Below are 20479 nucleotides of genomic sequence, written 5' to 3' on the forward strand. Positions count from 1 at the left end.
TACTATATGTCTTCATACACACATCTACTATATACTGTACTATATGTCTTCATACACATATCTACTATATACTGTACTATATGTCTTCATACACACATCTACTATATACTGTACTATATGTCTTCATACACACATCTACTATATACTGTACTATATGTCTTCATACACATCTACTATATACTGTACTATATGTCTTCATACACACATCTACTATATACTGTACTATATGTCTTCATACACACATCTACTATATACTGTATTATGTCTTCATACACACATCTATATACTGTACTATATGTCTTCATACACACATCTACTATATACTGTACTATATGTATGTTTTTATATAGATACATCTAAATGTCTTCATACACATATCTACAATACATCTACTACATATAGTATATACTTGTATTATACTGTACATCTGTACTCAACATCTATTGTACTATACATCCTTTTTGCCTCTGGGGGGTGCTCTCGAGCCAAAAGAGGTCCCTTAAATCAGGATTTCCCAACCCTCTCCTTGGGCTCCCGCAGACATTTCACATTTTCGTTTTAACCTTAAACTGGCACGCATGATTGAATTCGTCAACTAATCGTCAAGCCTTTGACTAATTGAACCAGGTGTGACAATTTAAGGTCAAAACAAAAATGTGAAACGTCTGGGGAGGCGCAAGGAGAGGGCTGGGAAAACTGCCTTAACTCAATGGACAGAAATAGTCCAGGAATGACCTCATTGGAGCACACACAAAGGGGCATACCTCCCCACACCCATGATTTAAAGCTTTTATTACTCGTCTACTAAGGGCTGTGTGGTTTAACAAGGAAAAAAACATATTCATATAATACCATATGTGTATATGAAACATAGTCACCTCTCAAACCAAAATGTTAGTAAAAATAAATAAATGCATTTTACACTCACGGTGCACCTTTAAATGACTGTGTGTGTGTTGACTGTATGCTTGTGTACACATTTAGCTGTTGTCATGGAGTCAGCTCACGGGGATCCAAATACAGATCAAGTCTTATAAAATAAGTGAATCCTTTTTTGTTAATTATATCTTTCCGGCTTACTTACAGTGTAGGAGTGACTTTTTATTTAACTAAGCATATAAGGTGTTCACTTTTATGAACTGAGTTTCCATGGTGATATTAGTTGGTCTTTGATAACAGAACACCCACATCAAGAGGCACAAAACCAGCTTTATACTCAGAAAACAACTTCAAAACAGTCATAAAAAACAATTACAATCAATTTATTCTCATTATAATTCATGACTATAATTCAACTTTTTCAAAATCATTGATAACATAAAATGTAGGCCACTCAAAACACCTGAGCTAGGAACCATGACAACACAGCTGACTAACAATACAGTGATACTGTTGAAATACAAAGGCTGTGTCCCAGATGGCACCTTATTCCCTCTATAGTGCACTACTTTTGACCAGAGCCCTGTATGTGCCCTGTCAAAAGTGCCTGTGATGTACCCAACTTCACATATGTTTCAGGTGTCTATACAGTATGGGTGAGTCCGAAATGGCACCCCATTCCCTATATAGTACACTACTTTTGGCCAGAGCCCTAATGGGCCCTGTTCAAAATGAGTGCACTATATAGTGAATAGCGTGCCATTTGGGCCATGCCCCATGTGATCATGCACCGGAGGGAAACTGGTTTATATTTGAAGTGGAGTAAATAACTTCTTCCCTTTTCAGTTGTGTTATAAGAAACCTTCGAAACTGAATTCCTGTCCTCTCTCCATCCTCTTTCCTTCTGTGTAAAATCCCCTGTTCTTCTCTTTCCTCCTGTACAGCTCTGTTTTATCCTCCTGTACCGCTCTGTTTTATCCTCCTGTACCGCTCTGTTGTATCCTCCTGTACCGCTCTGTTTTATCCTCCTGTACCGCTCTGTTTTATCCTCCTGCACCGCTCTGTTTTATCCTCCTGCACCGCTCTGTTTTATCCTCCTGTACTGCTCTGTTTTATCCTCCTGTACCGCTCTGTTTTATCCTCCTGTATCGCTCTGTTTTATCCTCCTGTACCGCTCTGTTTTATCCTCCTGTACCGCTCTGTTTAATCCTCCTGTACCGCTCTGTTTTATCCTCCTGTACCGCTCTGTTTTATCCTCCTGTACCGCTCTGTTTTATCCTCCTGTACCGCTCTGTTTTATCCTCCTGTACCGCTCTGTTTTATCCCCCTGTGGATGAACCTCTTCAATTATGACTGGGCTTATTATCTATATATGTCAATCCCCCTCTAGGTGCATGTCTACAGCCTATACATACAGTATTGTCTGCGTTCCAAATGGGACCTTATTCATAGTGCACAACTTTTGACCAGGGTTAAAGTTCGGGGTCAAAAGTAGGGCACTATGAAGTGAAAAGGGTTACATTTGAGACACACCTGTTTTTTCTCTTCTTCTGATTCAACTCCTTTCCTTAATCTGCACTGATGTAAGAGAGCTGGACTGGGGAAAGTACCTAGAGGACAGCTAGAGGACAGCTAGAGGATACCTAGAGGATACCTAGAGGACAGCTAGAGGACAGCTAGAGGATACCTAGAGGACAGCTAGAGGATACCTAGAGGACAGCTAGAGGACAGCTAGAGGATACCTAGTGGACAGCTAGAGGATACCTAGAGGACAGCTAGAGGATAGCTAGAGGACAGCTAGAGGATACCTAGAGGACAGCTAGAGGACAGCTAGAGGATACCTAGAGGACAGCTAGAGGATACCTAGAGGACAGCTAGAGGATAGCTAGAGGACAGCTAGAGGATACCTAGAGGACAGCTAGAGGACAGCTAGAGGATACCTAGAGGATAGCTAGAGGACAGCTAGAGGATACCTAAAGGACAGCTAGAGGATACCTAGAGGACAGCTAGAGGATACCTAGAGGACAGCTAGAGGATACCTAGAGGACAGCTAGAGGACAGCTAGAGGATAGCTACAGGACAGCTAGAGGACAGCTAGAGGATAGCTAGAGGACACCAAGAGGATACCTAGAGGACACCTAGAGGATAGCTAGAGGATAGCTAGAGGATACCTAGAGGATAGCGTGAGGATAGCTAGAGGACACCTAGAGGATACCTAGAGGATAGCTAGAGGACACCAAGGGGATAGCTAGAGGACACCTAGAGGATAGCTAGAGGACACCAAGAGGATAGCTAGAGGACACCTAGAGGATAGCTAAAGGACTCACTCTCTCTCTGTCTCTCTAACTATTTTTTGCTCGTTCACTCCTTCTCTATCCCTCTCTCCTCCTCTCTCTCCTCCCTTGCCCCTGCTTGCTCATAATCATCGTCTCGCCTCCTGCGCCGACCCCTAGCCCCTCCTCTCCTCTCCCTGGTCGAATCAGAGCCCTGCGACCCTGCGTCTCCGCCAAAGTCCTCCCTGATCACCTCCTCCTGCTGCTCTTCATCATCATCCTCATCACTCTCCTCCGAATTCGACTCATCTGAGTTTTCCTCCTCCAGGTAACGATAACCTTTGACCTGAGGAGTAAGTGACACAGTCAACATTATATTACATTACAGACCAAACATGTCAATTGATGACTTTGTGTCATTATCGAAGACACATTGATATTGCTCTTTTAATTGTCTTTATTGCCAATGCCAAACCTTAAACAAAGACTGTTTCATTTCAGTGTTCTGTTTTGCTTGTCTTTATCACATTACTAGTGAAGGTGATATTTTCACTTTTCTCTCCAGCCAAATGGTATTTTAAAGATTTTTTTTTTTTAAACATAGCAAAAAATTTACAGATTGTGATAGGTTACCTTGTGTTTGGGGCGGGGAATGCGAGGCAGTCTGAATTGCATGTTCTTGGCCAGGCGTCGCTCCATCGTCCAATAACAGAAGCACGCCAGCAGCAAGATGACCAATAGAATGGAGAGTTTGGCCTGAGGAGGAGGGACCAGGAATGAGAAAGGAGAGAAAGAGAGGAGTGAAATAAGCACTTTAAATTAATCGTTTTTACACTTGTTCTAACACACGGACACACACACACACACACACACACACACACACACGTGGACACACACGGACACATGGGGACACACACAGGGACACACACACACAGGGACACACACGCATGAGGACACACACGGGGACACACACGCATGAGGACACACACGGGGACACACATGCATGAGGACACACACAGGGACACACACGCATGAGGACGCACACGGGGACACACACAGGGACACACACGGGGACACACATGCATGAGGACGCACACAGGGACACACACGCATGAGGACACACACGGGGACACACATGCATGAGGACACACACGGGGACACACATGCATGAGGACGCACACGGGGACACACATGCATGAGGACGCACACGGGGACACACACGCATGAGGACACACACGGGGACACACATGCATGAGGACACACACGGGGACACACATGCATGAGGACACACACGGGGACACACATGCATGAGGACACACACGGGGACACACACGCATGAGGACACACACGGGGACACACATGCATGAGGACACACACGGGGACACACACGCATGAGGACACACACGGGGACACACACGCATGAGGACACACACGGGGACACACATGCATGAGGACACACACGGGGACACACATGCATGAGGACGCACACGGGGACACACACGCATGAGGACACACACGGGGACACACACGCATGAGGACACACACAGGGACACACATGCATGAGGACACACACGCATGAGGACGCACACGGGGACACACACGCATGAGGACACACACGGGGACACACATGCATGAGGACGCACACGGGGACACACACGCATGAGGACACACACGGGGACACACATGCATGAGGACACACACGGGGACACACATGCATGAGGACACACACGGGGACACACACGCATGAGGACACACACAGGGACACACATGCATGAGGACACACACGCATGAGGACGCACACGGGGACACACACGCATGAGGACACACACGCATGAGGACGCACACGGGGACACACATGCATGAGGACGCACACGGGGACACACATGCATGAGGACACACACGGGGACACACACGCATGAGGACACACACGCATGAGGACGCACACGGACACACACACGGGGACATGGGGACACAGGGACACACACAGGGACACACACATACCCTCATGATGAGTCCAGTCCACAGGTAGACTATGAAGATGGCGATAGCCTGCCACCAGTGATATATGGTGTAGACAAAGTCCAGTCTCTCTTTATCTTCATACAACATACCCAGGAGAACTGACAGACACGGAGAGAGAGAGAGACAGCGGAGAGTGGGGGGCAGGGAGGGGGGGGTGCGGTGGAGAGGGGGGTAGATAGAAAGAGAGCAAGAGAAAGAGAGGAGGGCGATAGACAAGGGGGAAGAGAGAGTGAGAGAGGAGGGTAGTAGAGAGGGGTGGTAGAGAAGGGGGGTGCGGTGGAGAGGGGGGGGGGGTAGAGAGAGAAAGGGGAGGTGGAGAGGTGGAAGATATGAGAGAGAGGAGACATAAATGTTGGAAATGATTAAGTCTGAACTAGGAAATAAAAGAGTTTGTGTGTGTGTGTGTGTGTGTGTGTGTGTGTGTGTGTGCGTGTGATTATAGTACTAAAACTCACTGCTGAGTCCAGTCTTATTCAATGCAGACCCCATTCCCCAGAGGGCAATCACCACCAGCAGGTAAGGCAGTTGATCAGGTGAGCGTGGAGCCGGGGACCAGAACAGCAGGAACACCAGCAGAGGACCGTGGATCACAGCGCCCCCTAGCAGAGAGACGTAGCGTGGCAGCCTGAGGAGGGACAGGGACAGGCAAGAGAACAGGGAGCAGGACAGACCATAGACCATCACCAGGAGATACAGCCACTCCAGACCCACCGTACACACACCATACGACTGGGAGGGGGAGACATGAGGGTAGATTAGAGGAGAGACAAAGACAGGGAAAGTAGGAGAAAAGGGGGGTGAACAGGACAGAGAGAGAGAGAGAGAGAGAGAGAGAGAGAGAGAGAGAGAGAGTGAGTGAGTGAGAAAAAGAGAGTGAGCAAGCGAGAGAAAGGAGAACGAGAGAGAGAGAGAAAGAGCACGAGCGAGAGAGAGGATAGAGAGAGAGAGGATAGAGAGAGAGAGGAGAGATTGAGCATCATGAATATAGCTGCCCTCCAGCAGAATCTATGTCCACACCAGGTAAAGTGACACAGTAGGTCTGTGAAAGCTACATGGACAACATTCAGACTCCAGCTACGACAGTTACTAAAGGACTTCCTGTAATGACTACCAGAGTGAGTCCCGTGACAGAGAAGAGTGAGTCCAGTCCACTGTAGATGAAGAAGGGGATGAGGAGTCTCAGCCTGTAGTCTCTCAGGTGTTTGAAGGGCAACTGGAAGATGTTCCCCCAGCCGATACTCCTCAGATCGATCTCCTCTGTGGGGCGGTACGCAGCCCCGCACACCGCCAGGAACTATCGGTAAAACACAGTGAACGACTGTGGGAAAGCAAGCAATGGACTCTGGGTAATCTCGGAGGGTGTTGTATTGATTGTTGGGTGAAATAACGCTAGGTTGTTAGGATGATCATTTTAGGTACGCGTGTACACACGTGTCTTTGCCTGTGTGTGTGTGTGTGTGTGCGTGTGTGTGTGTGTGTCTTACGATGATCATGGAGAGGAAGGCGGCCCCCATGAGAACACTCTCCACCTGGATGAGCAGCAGGGAGCGAGGGAGGTGCTTCAGGACAGTCCTGTTGAAACCCTCGATCATACCACTGCCCTCCGCACCTGGGGAGGGGGAGGAGTTATTAAACCCACCAATCATACTACTGCCCTCCGCACCTGGGGAGGGGGAGGAGTTATTAAACCCACCAATCATACCACTGCCCTCCGCACCTGGGGAGGGGGAGGAGTTATTAAACCCACCAATCATACTACTGCCCTCCGCACCTGGGGAGGGGGAGGAGTTATTAAAACCACCAATCATACCACTGCCCTCCGCACCTGGGGAGGAGGAGGAGTTATTAAAACCACCAATCATACCACTGCCCTCCACACCTGGGGAGGGGGAGGAGTTATTAAACCCACCAATCATACCACTGCCCTCCGCACCTGGGGAGGGGGAGGAGTTATTAAACCCACCAATCATACCACTGCCCTCCGCACCTGGGGAGGGGGAGGAGTTATTAAACCCACCAATCATACCACTGCCCGCCGCACCTGGGGAGGGGGAGGAGTTATTAAACCCACCAATCATACCACTGCCCTCCGCACCTGGGGAGGGGGAAGAGTTATTAAAAGAGAGGAGTGGGGAGGGGGGATGACAGAGATTGAGGTGCACGAAAACAATGCTATTAAAACCATAGATCCTGCTTCTCCCCTGAGAGTCAGGGTAAGGAAATGGAAGTTAACAGACTACTGGTCAGTTTACCACAGTGTTTAACATTGTACAGATAATAACAGACTACTGGTCAGTTTACCACAGTGCTTAACGTTGTACAGATAATAACAGACTAATGGTCAGTTTACCACAGTGTTTAACGTTGTACAGATAATAACAGACTACTGGTCAGTTTACCACAGTGTTTAACATTGTACAGATAATAACAGACTACTGGTCAGTTTACCACAGTGTTTAACCTTGTACAGATAATAACAGACTACTGGTCAGTTTACCACAGTGTTTAACGTTGTACAGATAATAACAGACTACTGGTCAGTTTACCACAGTGTTTAACATTGTACAGATAATAACAGACTACTGGTCAGTTTACCACAGTGTTTAACGTTGTACAGTGTGTGGTTGTAGTCACTAAGGAACTGGTGGAGGAAGAGGCGCTGGGGGAACTCTGCAAACACCAGGCTGAGCTGAGAGACACAAAGAGAAACACAGCCATACATCAGAATCCACACACACACACACACACACACACACACACACACACACACACACACACGCACGCACGCACGCACACACACACACACACACACGGCAATGCTTGACCGATATATCACTCATTGACTGACAAGTGACTCGACCAATGGCAACATACATGGAAGATGATGAAGAACACGGATTGGAAGATGATGACATAGCGATGACACGCCCCCTTGGGTAGTTTCTTCTGTTCCTGAACGTGATCCTCCTTATAGTTCACATACTCATAGTACTGTTGTGCCATCCTGAGTGTGTGAGAGAGAGAGAGACAGAAACACAATAAAATACAGTGTGATTAACACTAGGTAGCGTAACACAACACGACATAAACACTGCAACCCTGGTCTGTGTGACGTTGATGTGTGTGTCTCCATTCTCCCCTTCCTAACCTTGTGATGTAGTTCCCTAACGACGCCCACAGCGGGACAATGGCTGCACCAATGGCCACAGCCGATGGTACCAGGGTGTAGTATCGCTCCCAGTAATTGGTTGAGACGAAGAGAGCGTAAATTCCACTTGCCAGAAACATCATCCACTTGGTGCCCAGAAACCTGAAAAAGAGAGAAAGAAAAAGAGAGAAAAAGAGAGACAGAAAAAGAGAGAAAAAGAGAGAGAGGATCGAGAGAGAGAGGATCGAGAGAGAGAGGATCGAGAGAGAGAGGATCGAGAGAGAGAGGATCGAGAGAGAGAGGATCGAGAGAGAGAGGATCGAGAGAGAGAGGATCGAGAGAGAGAGCGAGAGGATAGAGAGGATGAGAGAAAGAATGAGAAGAAAGCAGGAGTATGTGTGTATACCTGATGAGTATGGGGGTGTATAACAGGGCTATGATGGGTGTGTATATATATATATATATATATATAGTATACCTGATTAGTATGGAGGTGTATAACAGGCCTATGATGGGTGTATATATATATATAGTATACCTGATGAGTATGGGGGTGTATAACAGGGCTATGATGGGTGTGTATATATATATATATATATATAGTATACCTGATGAGTATGGGGGTGTATAACAGGGCTATGATGGGTGTATATATATATATAGTATACCTGATGAGTATGGGGGTGTATAACAGGGCTATGATGGGTGTGTATATATATATATATATATATAGTATACCTGATGAGTATGGGGGTGTATAACAGGGCTATGATGGGTGTAACGTTGATCCCCATCAGCATCTTCTTGTCGATGTCCTCCAGACCCAGGTTACCATACTTCACCTCCCTGTACGTCTCATCATAGTGGAGGATCAGCTGCATCTGCAACAGGCCTGCAGACACACACACACATATAAATGGCTGAATACATGACACACACAAAACATGCACAAAATGGAATACAGGCATATATGAGTAGAGCTCAGACAGACAGACAGACAGACAGACAGACAGACAGTCAGTCAGTCAGTCAGTCAGTCAGACAGACAGACAGGTGTTACCCATGTAGACGCTGTATATGATCATGCCCCCGACGCTGGCCCCCAGGACGTTCTTCACCACGCCCAGCTTCTTCCTCCTGTAATACTTCTTCTCCTCCTCTTCCTCATCGTACTCCGGCTGGGGTCCCAGGAACTCCTCCATCTGAGGAAGGGGTGAAGAGAGAGAGACAGAGAGGTGAAGGGAGGAGAAGAGGGGGGACAGGGGAGGGGGAGGGAGAGAGAGGGGGGACAGGGGAGGGGGAGGGAGAGAGAGAGGTGAAGGAAGGGGGAGAGGGAAAGAGAGACAGGTAAAGGGGAGAGGGGGAACAGGGGAGGGAAGAGGGAGAGAGGTGAAGGGAGGGGGAGAGTGGGAGGGGGAGGGGTGAAGGGAGAGGGAGAGGGGGTACAGGGGAGGGGGAGAGAGAGGTGAAGGGAGGGGGAGAGGGGGGACAGGTGAGAGAGAGGTGAAGGGAGAGGGAGTGGGGGAGGGAGAGAGAGAGGTGAAGGGAGAGGGAGTGGGGGAAGGGGAGAGAGAGAGGTGATGGGAGGGGGAGAGAGAGAGGTGAAGGGAGGGGGAGAGAGAGGTGAAGGGAGAGGGAGTGGGGGAGGGGGAGATAGAGAGAGGTGAAGGGAGGGGGAGAGAGAGAGGTGAAGGGAGGGGGGGAGAGATGTGAAGGGAGAGAGAGTGGGGGAGGGGGAGAGGTGAAGGGAGGGGGAGAGAGAGGTGAAGGGGGGGAAATACAGGGTTGTTAGTGTTGTAGTTATATTTTTTTATAATTTCATTTTTAATCATTTCAGAGAATAACTAATAAGACAAGAGAGCACACTAGCATAACAAACCAAAAAAGTGTGTAATGCTCCTTAAAAATCGCAGGATATTGCATTGTAAACATCGGTAGCAAAGTTGAAAAAACATTGTATTTTCATGTTTTTTTTCACACAACACCTGTCCTTGAATATTCCCCTGAGGACCGTCGGGTAACAGGTCGTCAATGTTAATGTCGCCATTAGGGGGCGCAACAGGCGACTCCGCCACAGCCTCGCGGTACACGTTCTCTTCCGCATCGGCCTCCGCCATCTGTCGGACGATACAGAGAACAGCAGTAAGCACATGAAAATTGAATTTCTTTTCACACTTCAATTAAAATAGACTACTAATGAAGTACGGTGTAATAAACGTTTAAAAATGACGTTTTAACCATGGGGGAATATGGTTGAGTTGAGCACAGTGGCTTGCTGCTTCATGATCAATCATTCAAAGACCAAAGAAATACAACTATTATTCCATTATCAAAGAATACATAAATTGATAATTAGATTGCATTAAAACGTTTTGACTTCTAAAACAGTGTGACCAAAAAGAACACAATTTTAAATAGTGACCATCTACAATGGCGGACAATACTTGTAACTTGAATATATAAATATTTATGAAAACAAACCTTTAAATCAATGTCGTATAAAATACACGAGTGCGCGATTCAATACATGCAAAGATGTCATTCACTCACCATTATTATGTCAGGATCGGAGTCGTTCTGTCGCCCTTCAGGGCTATTGTATTGTCATGTGCACGAATAAAACTGCGTATTCTTTCTTTGTACCCCCGTCGCGTACTATTGTACTTGCGCTTCTCCTTTCTCGTGTTAAAGCGCAGATCCCAAATTAAAACTTTCATTAGGGAAACGAAACTCCGCTGTGTGCTCACTTCCTCTTTTTAATCCTATCCATGTTCGTCTTAAAGCTACAGAGCATTTTTAGTTGCACGTTGTATTAGATTAAAGCGACAGAATATATTTCGTTTTAAGTTGTATTTAGTTATATGTACGCGATACGCATGGTATACATCGTCCTACGAAATGTAGGTTCCATCTGAAAAAGCAACGTGCAGTGGATTGACTGCGCTTGTGTGTTGTAAAGTCAATATGACCCTTGAAATTGACAGTTGATTTTATTTGCAATGGGAGGGAGCTTTCAAGAAACTGAGGGAAACGTCATACAAGTCTACTAAGTAAACATGTTTGAGATTGAACACCTTATTTTCCTGCAATGTTTAACATTGAATAAGGCTAATACATCCCAAACGGTACCCTATTCCCTATATAGTGCACTACTTCTGACCAAGGACCAGTGTGCTCTGGTCAAAAATAGTGCACTACATAGGAAAAAGGGTGCCATTTGGAACATAATTATAAGTACAGTGTTATTGTATTACTGTGAAGAAAATACAGTGTAGAATGTATAACTAAAAACTAAAATATATACTATAACAATATTTATTCAGATTTAAAACAAAAAAAGGTTTTTAAAATGTCACAAAAGAAAACTTTGTACAACATTAGCACAGTTTCAACATGAAGAAAATACAAAGCCAAATGAACAAACTGAGACTGATCAAAATGTAAAGAAATGACAGTCAGATAGGCATGGTCCTCGTTTTGACTACAGCAGTGTCTCCATCTATTCCTACGGGACAAGGGCCCGTACTCATAAAGCCTAGATCAGCACTCCTACTCCGAGACACTGATATGAGCCCAACGGGTGTCCTTCATCATTTGAGACAGGTGTATTAGTCCAGGGCTAGAGCAGAAAGGAGCATCTCCTAATGGTTTGGCTTGAAGAATACTGCACTATGGAACAATGAAAGCATTTTGTTAAACATTATTGGGGGATTTCTCAATTCATCATCACTTCTGACACGCCCACATAACTAAAAAGGGCTACACACACAATGCTGAGAGAGCACTGATTGGCTGAACAGAAAACAGTTAACTATGCACATTAGTGTCTTTGCTGTGGTAAAAAAAAAAGATCTTGGCTCAAACCACAAGTACAACCACTGTTCACACAAAACAGGCTTCATCCATCCCAATTTCCGCTCCACACCGTAATCACAAACCTTCCTTTCAAGCATCTTGCTCTTTAAACACACCCAACCCACTCTGGACGGCAACTCCATCCCCTCCATAAGAGCCATACGTTTATTAAACCCACCCCATCGCTCCATCCTACCCTATCGCTCCCTCTCTCTATCCCTCCGCACAGAAAGCATGGTAACCCTAGCACTAACCCACCCCCATCCTTCCCTAAAAATATATATATATATTATTGTCCAATAGCGTTCTTCCTCATCATCTCCTCGTCCTGAACGGAGAGCTCGGTGAGCTTGCGGCCCAGCCTCTCGTGTAGATCCAGGTACTTGGCCACACAGCGGTCCAGACAGACCGCCTCCCCTTTAGACAGCTCTGCCTCCTTGTAGTGGGGGGGCACGCACTTCCTGTGGCACGCGTTGGTCATCCTGCGAGGAGGAAGATGGAGAGAAAGAAGAGGGCGTTAAGACCTTGTAGATTACGATAAAGATGAGGGCTGTATCTCAAGTGTCTTTTCCTTTTTTCCATGTCAAAACCTTAGAAGGCAAGAGAGGAGAGAGGAATGTCAGGAGAGCATTGGGATGAGATCTCCAGTGCTCTCCTCGCTTCCCTCTGATGTTTTGAGGAGGAGGAGGAGACAGGATGCGAGAAATCAAAATCTCCATGTATGTGCAAGGTCATAGAACTCTTCATTCTGATTATGTTATGAAAAGTCAATGTGTCCACTCCTAGTTGGCAATATAACTAGCTAGCTAAATCAGTTCCATTTGAATGAGCTCTAAATAACATGACTTACTTAGCTAGCTAACTAGGGATGGTCTTCCCGTTGTTTTTGCTTATGCATGTACAGCAATGTAGTCGAGTGTGTGCGTTATACAATAGTACACTATTCTAAATCGATTGATTTTGTCTGACGTTCAGTAGCAAGACAGCTAGCTAACGCTATAAAGCTAGATAGCTAGCCTGAGAATCCATCTAACATTATGTTTTTAACTCACCACCAAAAAGCTAAATACGACAGTCAAAATTAGCTGACTAGCTACATGCAAATGCAGCGTGTTACACTGTAATTAGCACATTCTAGCATTTCAGTGGAGAAAGGACGTTAACTGGCTAGCTAACATTCCATTGCTAGTTAGCCAGTCTTACCGATTGTACATATCAGCCATCATTTCCACTTCTAGTTCCGCCGCCAGTTGCTGTGCTTTCTCTGGGTCCATGTCTGCGTTGTGTCCGCTCCAGACCGTACTCTCTCCAAAATCGAACCGTCCAAACGACCACTCTCAGCGGCCAACAAACACACCCGACCACCGGCTTATTTAACCTTCAGATTGAGGAATACACGTGTGTTGTTCCTTCCCTCTCAATAACCACTTCCGCTGTCAATAAAGATGCGCATTCAAACCATTCAAACAGCTGTCAAATCAATGGGAGTTTTTAATATTTTTCCAATGCATCCTTGATCCTTCACTTTTACGTCATGATTGACACAATAAATCTGATAAGAAAAGATTGCTGTAAACTATTTACAAGAACCCTACTTATCCTGCCATGTTCAGTGAGCAATTCTTCAAGGGAGGTAGAAAGTAAGGATGCATTGTTAAAGTATTGGGACTAGGCCTCCTAGACAGCAAGTGACAGTCCATTCTCATTATGGCCCCAACAGAACATCAAACAAACTCCTTTTTGTTAGAACACAGATTGCTTGCCTGGGAGGCTAGAAAATTGTAATTGAATGTGAGCAAACATTGAGCATGAGTACAAACATTGAGCATAGTAGGCAAAGTTAAATGTTTACTTCAATAGCTAGGTTTAAGCAAATACAAAATGGCTGTGCTTGGGAAAACAAATCTATTAGACAGCTGTGGTCAATAAAGCCATTTTAATACAACACAATTATTATATTTAAATGACAGGCCTTCTTTCTAATTTACAAAGTTATACAAACAATGAAGCTACAAATAATAAATAATAATAATAAAGAACTTGTCAAAAGTGGCAGATGTAAACATATTTAAGTGCTTCTGATTGGACACTGACTGATTCTGAAGGTATAAAAATAACCAGCATGAACACCAGGGTCCAGTATTAACCAGCGTCTCAGAGTAGGCCCTGTTACTCATTATGACTTGAAAGGAGAAACTGATCCTAGATCTGCACTCGTACTCTGAGAAGCTGTCAATACAGGCCCTGAAATGTAACAAAAGAGTAGCTGCGTTTGCCGAGTCTCTAGTCTAGGGCTCATAAGGCACTCTGCTGAAGAACAGTTACAACAAAAACAACAACAACAAAATCACAATCAACAAAGGTTTTTTTTTTTTTATATAGCGAGACCCTCATTTTGTGAGTTAGTCTCATCAAGTCAGTGTGGAAGGTTGGGGCTGCTCCGATAGTTAACAGTGTGGAGAGGAGGAGCGGGGAGGTTGCTTAGGAACGGTAGCCTTTCTTCTCAAGAACACACTGTTTAGAATCTGTGGCAAATAACAAACGTTTCCAATGAAGAACACACAAATGTAAAGCTAGCCTTTCTGTTGAAGAATACACACTTGCGTTCTCCAATTATTTTTTACTGGATTCTAAATTAACACGTCCCTAAGAGTACACCATCCCACTTACTCAGTCCGTTTCCTCTCCCATCACGTCTATCTCTTCTTCCTCGGTCAGTTCTGTGACGCCTTGCTCAAGTCCCACTCCCCACACTCTTGGTCGCACATCCGGCGACCACTCAAGAACGTCCACCTCCACGTCCTCTTCCTCCTCTGGCTCCCAGCTTCCTGTTGACCCCGTGGTGACCCTTCGTGATGTCAGCGTGAAAGGCTCTGCCTCCAGAGGGGTCGGAATACTCACGTCGGCCATCTCGGGGGCAGCGGTCGCCATTTTGATTTTCTGAGGGAGGTGGATTTGGTTGTGGGTGATGCCTCTGAAGCTGGCCATGGTGGAACTCGCTTGGTCCACTTCTCTGGCGCCGGGAACCTCTTGCCAAGCTACGAATAAAGAAACCCATAGTAAACATTTAAAAGAGGTAACATAATTAAGACTATTTAAGCTCAAACTAGATTAAAATATGAAAAGCAACTGCCAGTAGCGATCTACTACTACAATGAGTGTACAAAACATTAGGAACACCTGCTCTTTCCATGACAGACTGACCAGGTGAATCCAGGTGAAAGCTATGATCCCTTATTGATGTCACCTGTTAAATCCACTTCAAAATCTCCCTCAAAATTGAAAAATAATTCAGGTTCAAATTGATTTACCTGCATCAGGATACATCGTTGGACCCATCTCCTCTACATCTATCTCCTCCTCTTCCCCACTCACTTCCTCAGCCCCGGCGTAGCCCAACGTCTGCTGGACCTCATCAACCACATCCAACTCCTCGCTGGAGATCTCCATCTCCAAATACCCATCCTCCATTTTCTCCTCCACCTCTTGGATGATCAAACTTCTCCTATACGCCTCCACCACGGATCCTTTTCCCTTTTCGGTCTTCTTGTTTGTCTCTGTAGACGAGTCTGTTTCCCTCTCTCTGTTCTCCTTGGAAACCAGATATCTTCCATCCTTGTTGCCTTTGTCGCTCCGATGAGGATCCACCATTTCCTTTGTCCTTGTCATCGATAAAACTGACAAGGTAGCCAGCTCCTCTCGGAGTTTGAAAAAGTCTCCTGACGCATCCACGTTTTCCCCGTCTAAAACGTTTTCTCTGTTCTCAAAATGTTCTCCATCCTCAACGTTTTCTCTTTCAGTCTCTTTGTAGATGAGATCTTGATACTCCGTCTCCTGTCCACAAGTGCTGCTGTCGTGTCCTCCATCTTTTTCCTCTGGATGGTCGCTCTCTGTTCGGTTGGTCTGATCGTCATTATCAACGGTTGGTCTAATGGCCGACTCTCTTTCTAGAGACTGGGAGGAACTTGTGTTTTTGTTCATCAGTCTTGATTCATTTTGACCGTTGTCACTTTCGTTGGGTTTCAATAATTTTCTTTCACTTTGTTTCTGAACTTCAGTTTCACTTTCTTTTGTCTCCTTGCTTTTGGTGGACTTCCTCGTCTTTTGGTGCCTGTGCTTCAGGAGTTCTTGGAACTTCTTGAGACACACAGTGGGTGCCCGACCCTTGGAGGGGGTCCGCTTGACAGCAGGGGGTCTCAATGGGTCTCTGTCTGATTCGGTCTCTCCAGATCTTTTTGGACTGGAGTTCTGTGGATGACCCGACGGCGGGGGTTGCAGAATGGTTCCGGTTCCAATCCCTGAACAGTTGGAAGGAACTTGCTCTTCATGGGTACTGGGGGAAGTTGTCAGCGAGCTAGGCTTTTGAGCAACTGTTTTAGATTTAGACAGCACAGGTAGTCTCTGGAACAACTCTGCTCTCTCTCCTTTGCCGTGTCCCTCCCTGAGCCTCACCCTTTTCCTGCACTTCTTTCGCTTGTCGTCCTTTCCCTGTGGTTCCCCTCCTCCGTTCTCCTTTACCTGTGGGTCTCCTCCTTTTTCCTTTACCTGTGGTTCTCCTCCTCCTTTCTCCTTTCCCTGTGGTTCTCCTCCTCCTTTCTCCTTTCCATGAGGTTCTCCTACTTTCTCCTTTCCCTGAGGTTCTCCTCCTCCTTTCTCCTTTCCCTGAGGTTCTCCTCCTCCTTTCTCCTTTCCCTGTGGTTCTCCTCCTCCTTTCTCCTTTCCCTGTGGTTCTCCTCCTCCTTTCTCCTTTCCATGAGGTTCTCCTCCTTTCTCCTTTCCATGAGGTTCTCCTACTTTCTCCTTTCCCTGAGGTTCTCCTCCTCCTTTCTCCTTTCCCTGTGGTTCTCCTCCTCCTTTCTCCTTTCCCTGTGGTTCTCCTCCTCCTTTCTCCTTTCCCTGCGGTTCTCTCCCATTTTTCTTTCTCAGCGGTTCTTCTCTTTTCTTTCTCTGGGGTACTCCTTTTACTTTTTTATTTTTCTGAGGTTCTGCTTCTATTTTCGTTCTATGCGGTTCTCCTTCTCTTTCCTTTCCCCGCGGTTCTCCTCTTTTCTTTCTCTGCAGTTCTCCTCCTCTTTCCTTTCCCTGCGGTTCTCCTTCTCCTCTTTCCTTTCCCTGCGGTTCTCCTCCTCCTCCTCTTTCCTTTCCCCGCGGTTCTCCTCTTTCCTTTCCCTGCGGTTCTCCTCCTCCTCCTCCTCTTTCCTTTCCCCGCGGTTCTCCTCTTTCCTTTCCCTGCGGTTCTCCTCCTCCTCCTCCTCTTTCCTTTCCCCGTGGTTCTCCTCTTTCCTTTCCCTGCGGTTCTCCTTCTCCTCTTTCCTTTTTGTGCTCTACAGCTTCCACGTCATGGATGCCCGTTGTCATGGCACTGGTGGGGAATAAGCCACCAGCCTGGGAAACCTGTTTTTTTCCTGGTCGTATCTTACGGGGGGGTCTACCACGTTTCCGTTTCGGGGGTGGTGTTGGTGGGATTTGGAGCAGTCCAACTGCTTTGGCCAGAGCTTGAAACCCGGAGGAGGAGGGACTGGGAGTTTCAGAAGACATGTTGGACTGCTTGTCTTCTTGGTGAAGTTTTACTGGGGAGCAGCTCCCGGCTGCGGTCCAAACGTTAGGAGGGCGTTTCACATCTCGATCCCTAGCTCGGAGCACCCTTACTGGGTTCCCCGTTTCACTTCCCAGCACCTTTGTTCCTTCTGGAGGTGGGTTGGCTTCCTCCCCAAGGCTGGACAAAGACTTTGTGGAGGTGTTGGAAAGGTACCGTCCTAATCTTTCTCTCGCTAAGACATTGTTGGTTGACAGACTGACAGAGCAGAGGCTTATTTTCACTTGTCCGTTCTCAGTCTTCATTCTGTCGTTGAGTTTCACCCTTTCAGTCCTCACTAAAGGACTATCTTCTATCTTTGTAGAGACGTTGCGTTTCCTCTTTTTCCGAGGAGGCTCTGGGGTCTCACTGTCCTCTGATTGTTCCTGCTCCGCTTTCAAACCCCCCTTTCTCCTCACACGGATTCTCTTCCTGTGTTGACTCCAGGTTTCATCTTCCTGTCTCCTCTCTGTCTTTGCTTTTGGTGTCTCAGTCCTTCGCCCCTGCTCCGGCTCCAAACCCTCCTTTCTCCTCACACGGATTCTCTTCCTGTTACTGTGGGGCTTCCAGGTTTCATCTCCCTCTCTTCTCTTCGCCTTTGCTTTCTCAAGCCTTCGCCCCGTAGTGGTGGTCGCGACCTTCTTCCTTTTCCTCTCCTCCTCGTCCTCTTTTCCGGTCAGCCTTGCATTGTTGCTAATGCTAGCCTTGTATTGACCATCAGTCATCTGCTCGGAGTTGTTGCTAATGCTAGCCTTGTATTGACCATCAGTTATCTGCTCAGAGTTGTTGCTAATGCTAGCCTTGTATTGACCATCAGTTATCTGCTCAGAGTTGTTGCTAATGCTAGCCTTGTATTGACCATCAGTCATCTGCTCGGAGTTGTTGCTAATGCTAGCCTTGTATTGACCATCAGTCATCTGCTCGGAGTTGTTGCTAATGCTAGCCTTGTATTGACCATCAGTTATCTGCTCAGAGTTGTTGCTAATGCTAGCCTTGTATTGACCATCAGCCATCTGCTCGGAGTTGTTGTTGGATTCCCACGGCAGCCCAAGGCATTTTTTAGATTCACACAGATTTCCTGGGGAGCGTGGAGAGTGGATCATGGAGCTCAGTGGAAACTGTAGTCTTCTCGGAGTGCAGCAGAGCCAAGGTGGTAGCTTTGACAGCTGAGGGATTCTATGGAATGGAGTTACAGGATGCCGGAATGGGGATTTAAGGAAGGGTTTCGCCGGAGATGGTGGGGGTAAGGGTTCCGGTGAATTTAAGGGTGAGAGACATTTTGGCAGGCGTAGCTCTTCCCAATGTGGAGGAGGGGATTGGGAAGGCTGGGTTTCACTTCCTGGAGACAGCAGTGAAAGGAGTTCTGGGAAATGTAGTCCTCTCCAGGGAGAGGCATCTGGTGGGCATGCTGGATGTTGTGGTTCAGAAGCATCAGTTTCAGAGGGCGGTAGGAAACCGGGGGTGACCGAAGGTTCCTCTTCTTGTGGAACTTCCTGATTCGTACTGGCCTGACTCGGACTCTGACTTGGAATGGCCTCTCTATTCATATGACTTGGAGTAGTGTCTCCATTCACTTGACTTGGAGTAGTGTCTCCATTCACTTGACTTGGAGTAGTGTCTCCATTGGTCGACAGACAATCCGCAGAGGACAGATTACAAACATGTTCTCTGTATGTCGACGGAACGCCCGTCTGGGCAGAACCCTTCCAGAACCCTGGATCTCGGTCCTCTTCCCCTGCGTAAAGTAGAGAGGCCTGGCTCTGAGGAAGGGACTGGTGGGGAGGCCTTGGTGAAGAGCCTGAGTGGACTGGCATGATGCTGCTGCTGCCACCACATCCAACCACCAGGCTCTTGGAGTTCCGGTTCTGGAGTTCCTGGTTTTGAGAGTTCTGGAACCGGCTCAGGAGTTCCTGGTGGTTCTTGGCGTTCTCAGAGGAGCACTGGACACCTGAACAATAGGAGGCCCAGTCAGAGGAGTAATCATTACAGGAGAAGTGGGGGTGAGGATGAGAGAGGGGGGTGGAGGGGTGATAGGTGGAACATTGGTGAGGGGTCAGAGGTTGTGGGTCCAGGTAAAGGTCAGGGGTGACGGTGCAGGAGGTTGTCGTGGTGACAAAATGGGAGGAGGTGATGGAGTAGAAGGCTTGAGAGAGAAAGACAGAGAGATAGAGGTCAGCCTGGTGGTAGCTAAGTGTGGGTGTTAATATCAATCTATTGTAATGGATGACACGTGAGATAAGTGCAAGCAATGCTGTGAGTAATTGAGGAAGGGCAAGCATTTAAAATGTACATGACTGATCATACATAGACTAAGTCAGTGTTTCTCAACTCTGGTCCTCCAGTACCCCCAACAGCCCAACTCTGGTCCTCCGGTACCCCCAACAGCCCAACTCTGGTCCTCCGGTACCCCCAGCAGCCCAACTCTGGTCCTACGGTACCCCCAGCAGCCCAACTCTGGTCCTCCGGTACCCCAACAGCCCAACTCTGGTCCTCCGGTACCCCCAACAGCCCAACTCTGGTCCTCCAGTACCCCCAACAGCCCAACTCTGGTCCTACAGTACCCCCAACAGCCCAACTCTGGTCCTACAGTACCCCCAACAGCCCAACTCTGGTCCTACAGTACCCCCAACAGCCCAACTCTGGTCCTACAGTACCCCCAACAGCCCAACTCTGGTCCTACAGTACCCCCAATAGCCCAACTCTGGTCCTACAGTACCCCCAACAGCC

General features: G+C 47.1%; 3 protein-coding genes across 4 annotated transcripts; all 3 read right to left on the reverse strand.

Annotated features, from left to right (window-relative positions):
- Positions 1 to 1191: 1191 nt before the first annotated feature.
- LOC118936358 (protein unc-93 homolog B1-like) lies at positions 1192 to 11258 on the reverse strand. 2 transcript variants are annotated; one of them, XM_036954135.1, is made up of 13 exons: positions 10873 to 11258; positions 10308 to 10439; positions 9383 to 9524; positions 9061 to 9214; positions 8323 to 8484; positions 8049 to 8178; positions 7770 to 7863; positions 6659 to 6783; positions 6286 to 6468; positions 5630 to 5903; positions 5154 to 5272; positions 3786 to 3908; positions 1192 to 3498 (listed from the first exon to the last, which is right to left on the reverse strand). In XM_036954135.1, exons 1-13 carry the CDS (start codon positions 10873 to 10875, stop codon positions 3241 to 3243), a joined length of 1899 nt encoding a protein of 632 aa, XP_036810030.1. In that variant the 5' UTR covers positions 10876 to 11258; the 3' UTR covers positions 1192 to 3240. The 2 variants fall into 2 exon arrangements, with proteins under 2 accessions (XP_036810030.1, XP_036810031.1); XM_036954136.1 differs by having other exon boundaries at positions 10308 to 10440; positions 10877 to 11068.
- A 155-nt stretch (positions 11259 to 11413) lies between these two features.
- On the reverse strand, positions 11414 to 13612 carry LOC110497209 (mitochondrial import inner membrane translocase subunit Tim10). The gene is made up of 2 exons (XM_021573208.2): positions 13381 to 13612; positions 11414 to 12659 (listed from the first exon to the last, which is right to left on the reverse strand). The coding sequence occupies exons 1-2, from the start codon at positions 13449 to 13451 to the stop codon at positions 12467 to 12469; spliced, it is 264 nt and encodes an 87-aa protein (XP_021428883.1). The 5' UTR covers positions 13452 to 13612; the 3' UTR covers positions 11414 to 12466.
- A 393-nt stretch (positions 13613 to 14005) lies between these two features.
- Positions 14006 to 16808, reverse strand: LOC110497208. The gene is made up of 2 exons (XM_036954137.1): positions 15489 to 16808; positions 14006 to 15215 (listed from the first exon to the last, which is right to left on the reverse strand). Exons 1-2 carry the CDS (start codon positions 16156 to 16158, stop codon positions 14848 to 14850), a joined length of 1038 nt encoding a protein of 345 aa, XP_036810032.1. The 5' UTR covers positions 16159 to 16808; the 3' UTR covers positions 14006 to 14847.
- Between the last annotated feature and the right edge of the window lie 3671 nt (positions 16809 to 20479).

Source organism: Oncorhynchus mykiss, chromosome 19, assembly GCF_013265735.2.
Source record: "Oncorhynchus mykiss isolate Arlee chromosome 19, USDA_OmykA_1.1, whole genome shotgun sequence".
NCBI classification, from domain to species: domain Eukaryota; kingdom Metazoa; phylum Chordata; class Actinopteri; order Salmoniformes; family Salmonidae; genus Oncorhynchus; species Oncorhynchus mykiss.

What these genes read in the sequence shown, in the direction of transcription:
- LOC118936358 (XM_036954135.1), bottom strand. An exon ending in TACACCCCCATACTCATCAG is followed by an intron (nt 8,485 to 9,060) that starts GTATACTATATA and finishes TCTCTTTTTCAG; the next exon opens with GTTTCTGGGCACCAAGTGGA. An exon ending in TGTTCTTCATCATCTTCCAT is followed by an intron (nt 7,864 to 8,048) that starts GTATGTTGCCAT and finishes TGTGTCTCTCAG; the next exon opens with CTCAGCCTGGTGTTTGCAGA.
- LOC110497209 (XM_021573208.2), bottom strand. Translation starts at nt 13,451, where the DNA reads ATGGACCCAGAGAAAGCACAGCAACTGGCGGCGGAACTAGAAGTGGAA. An exon ending in ATGGCTGATATGTACAATCG is followed by an intron (nt 12,660 to 13,380) that starts GTAAGACTGGCT and finishes TCCTCCTCGCAG; the next exon opens with GATGACCAACGCGTGCCACA.
- LOC110497208 (XM_036954137.1), bottom strand. Translation starts at nt 16,158, where the DNA reads ATGAACAAAAACACAAGTTCCTCCCAGTCTCTAGAAAGAGAGTCGGCC. An exon ending in AACGATGTATCCTGATGCAG is followed by an intron (nt 15,216 to 15,488) that starts GTAAATCAATTT and finishes CTTTATTCGTAG; the next exon opens with CTTGGCAAGAGGTTCCCGGC.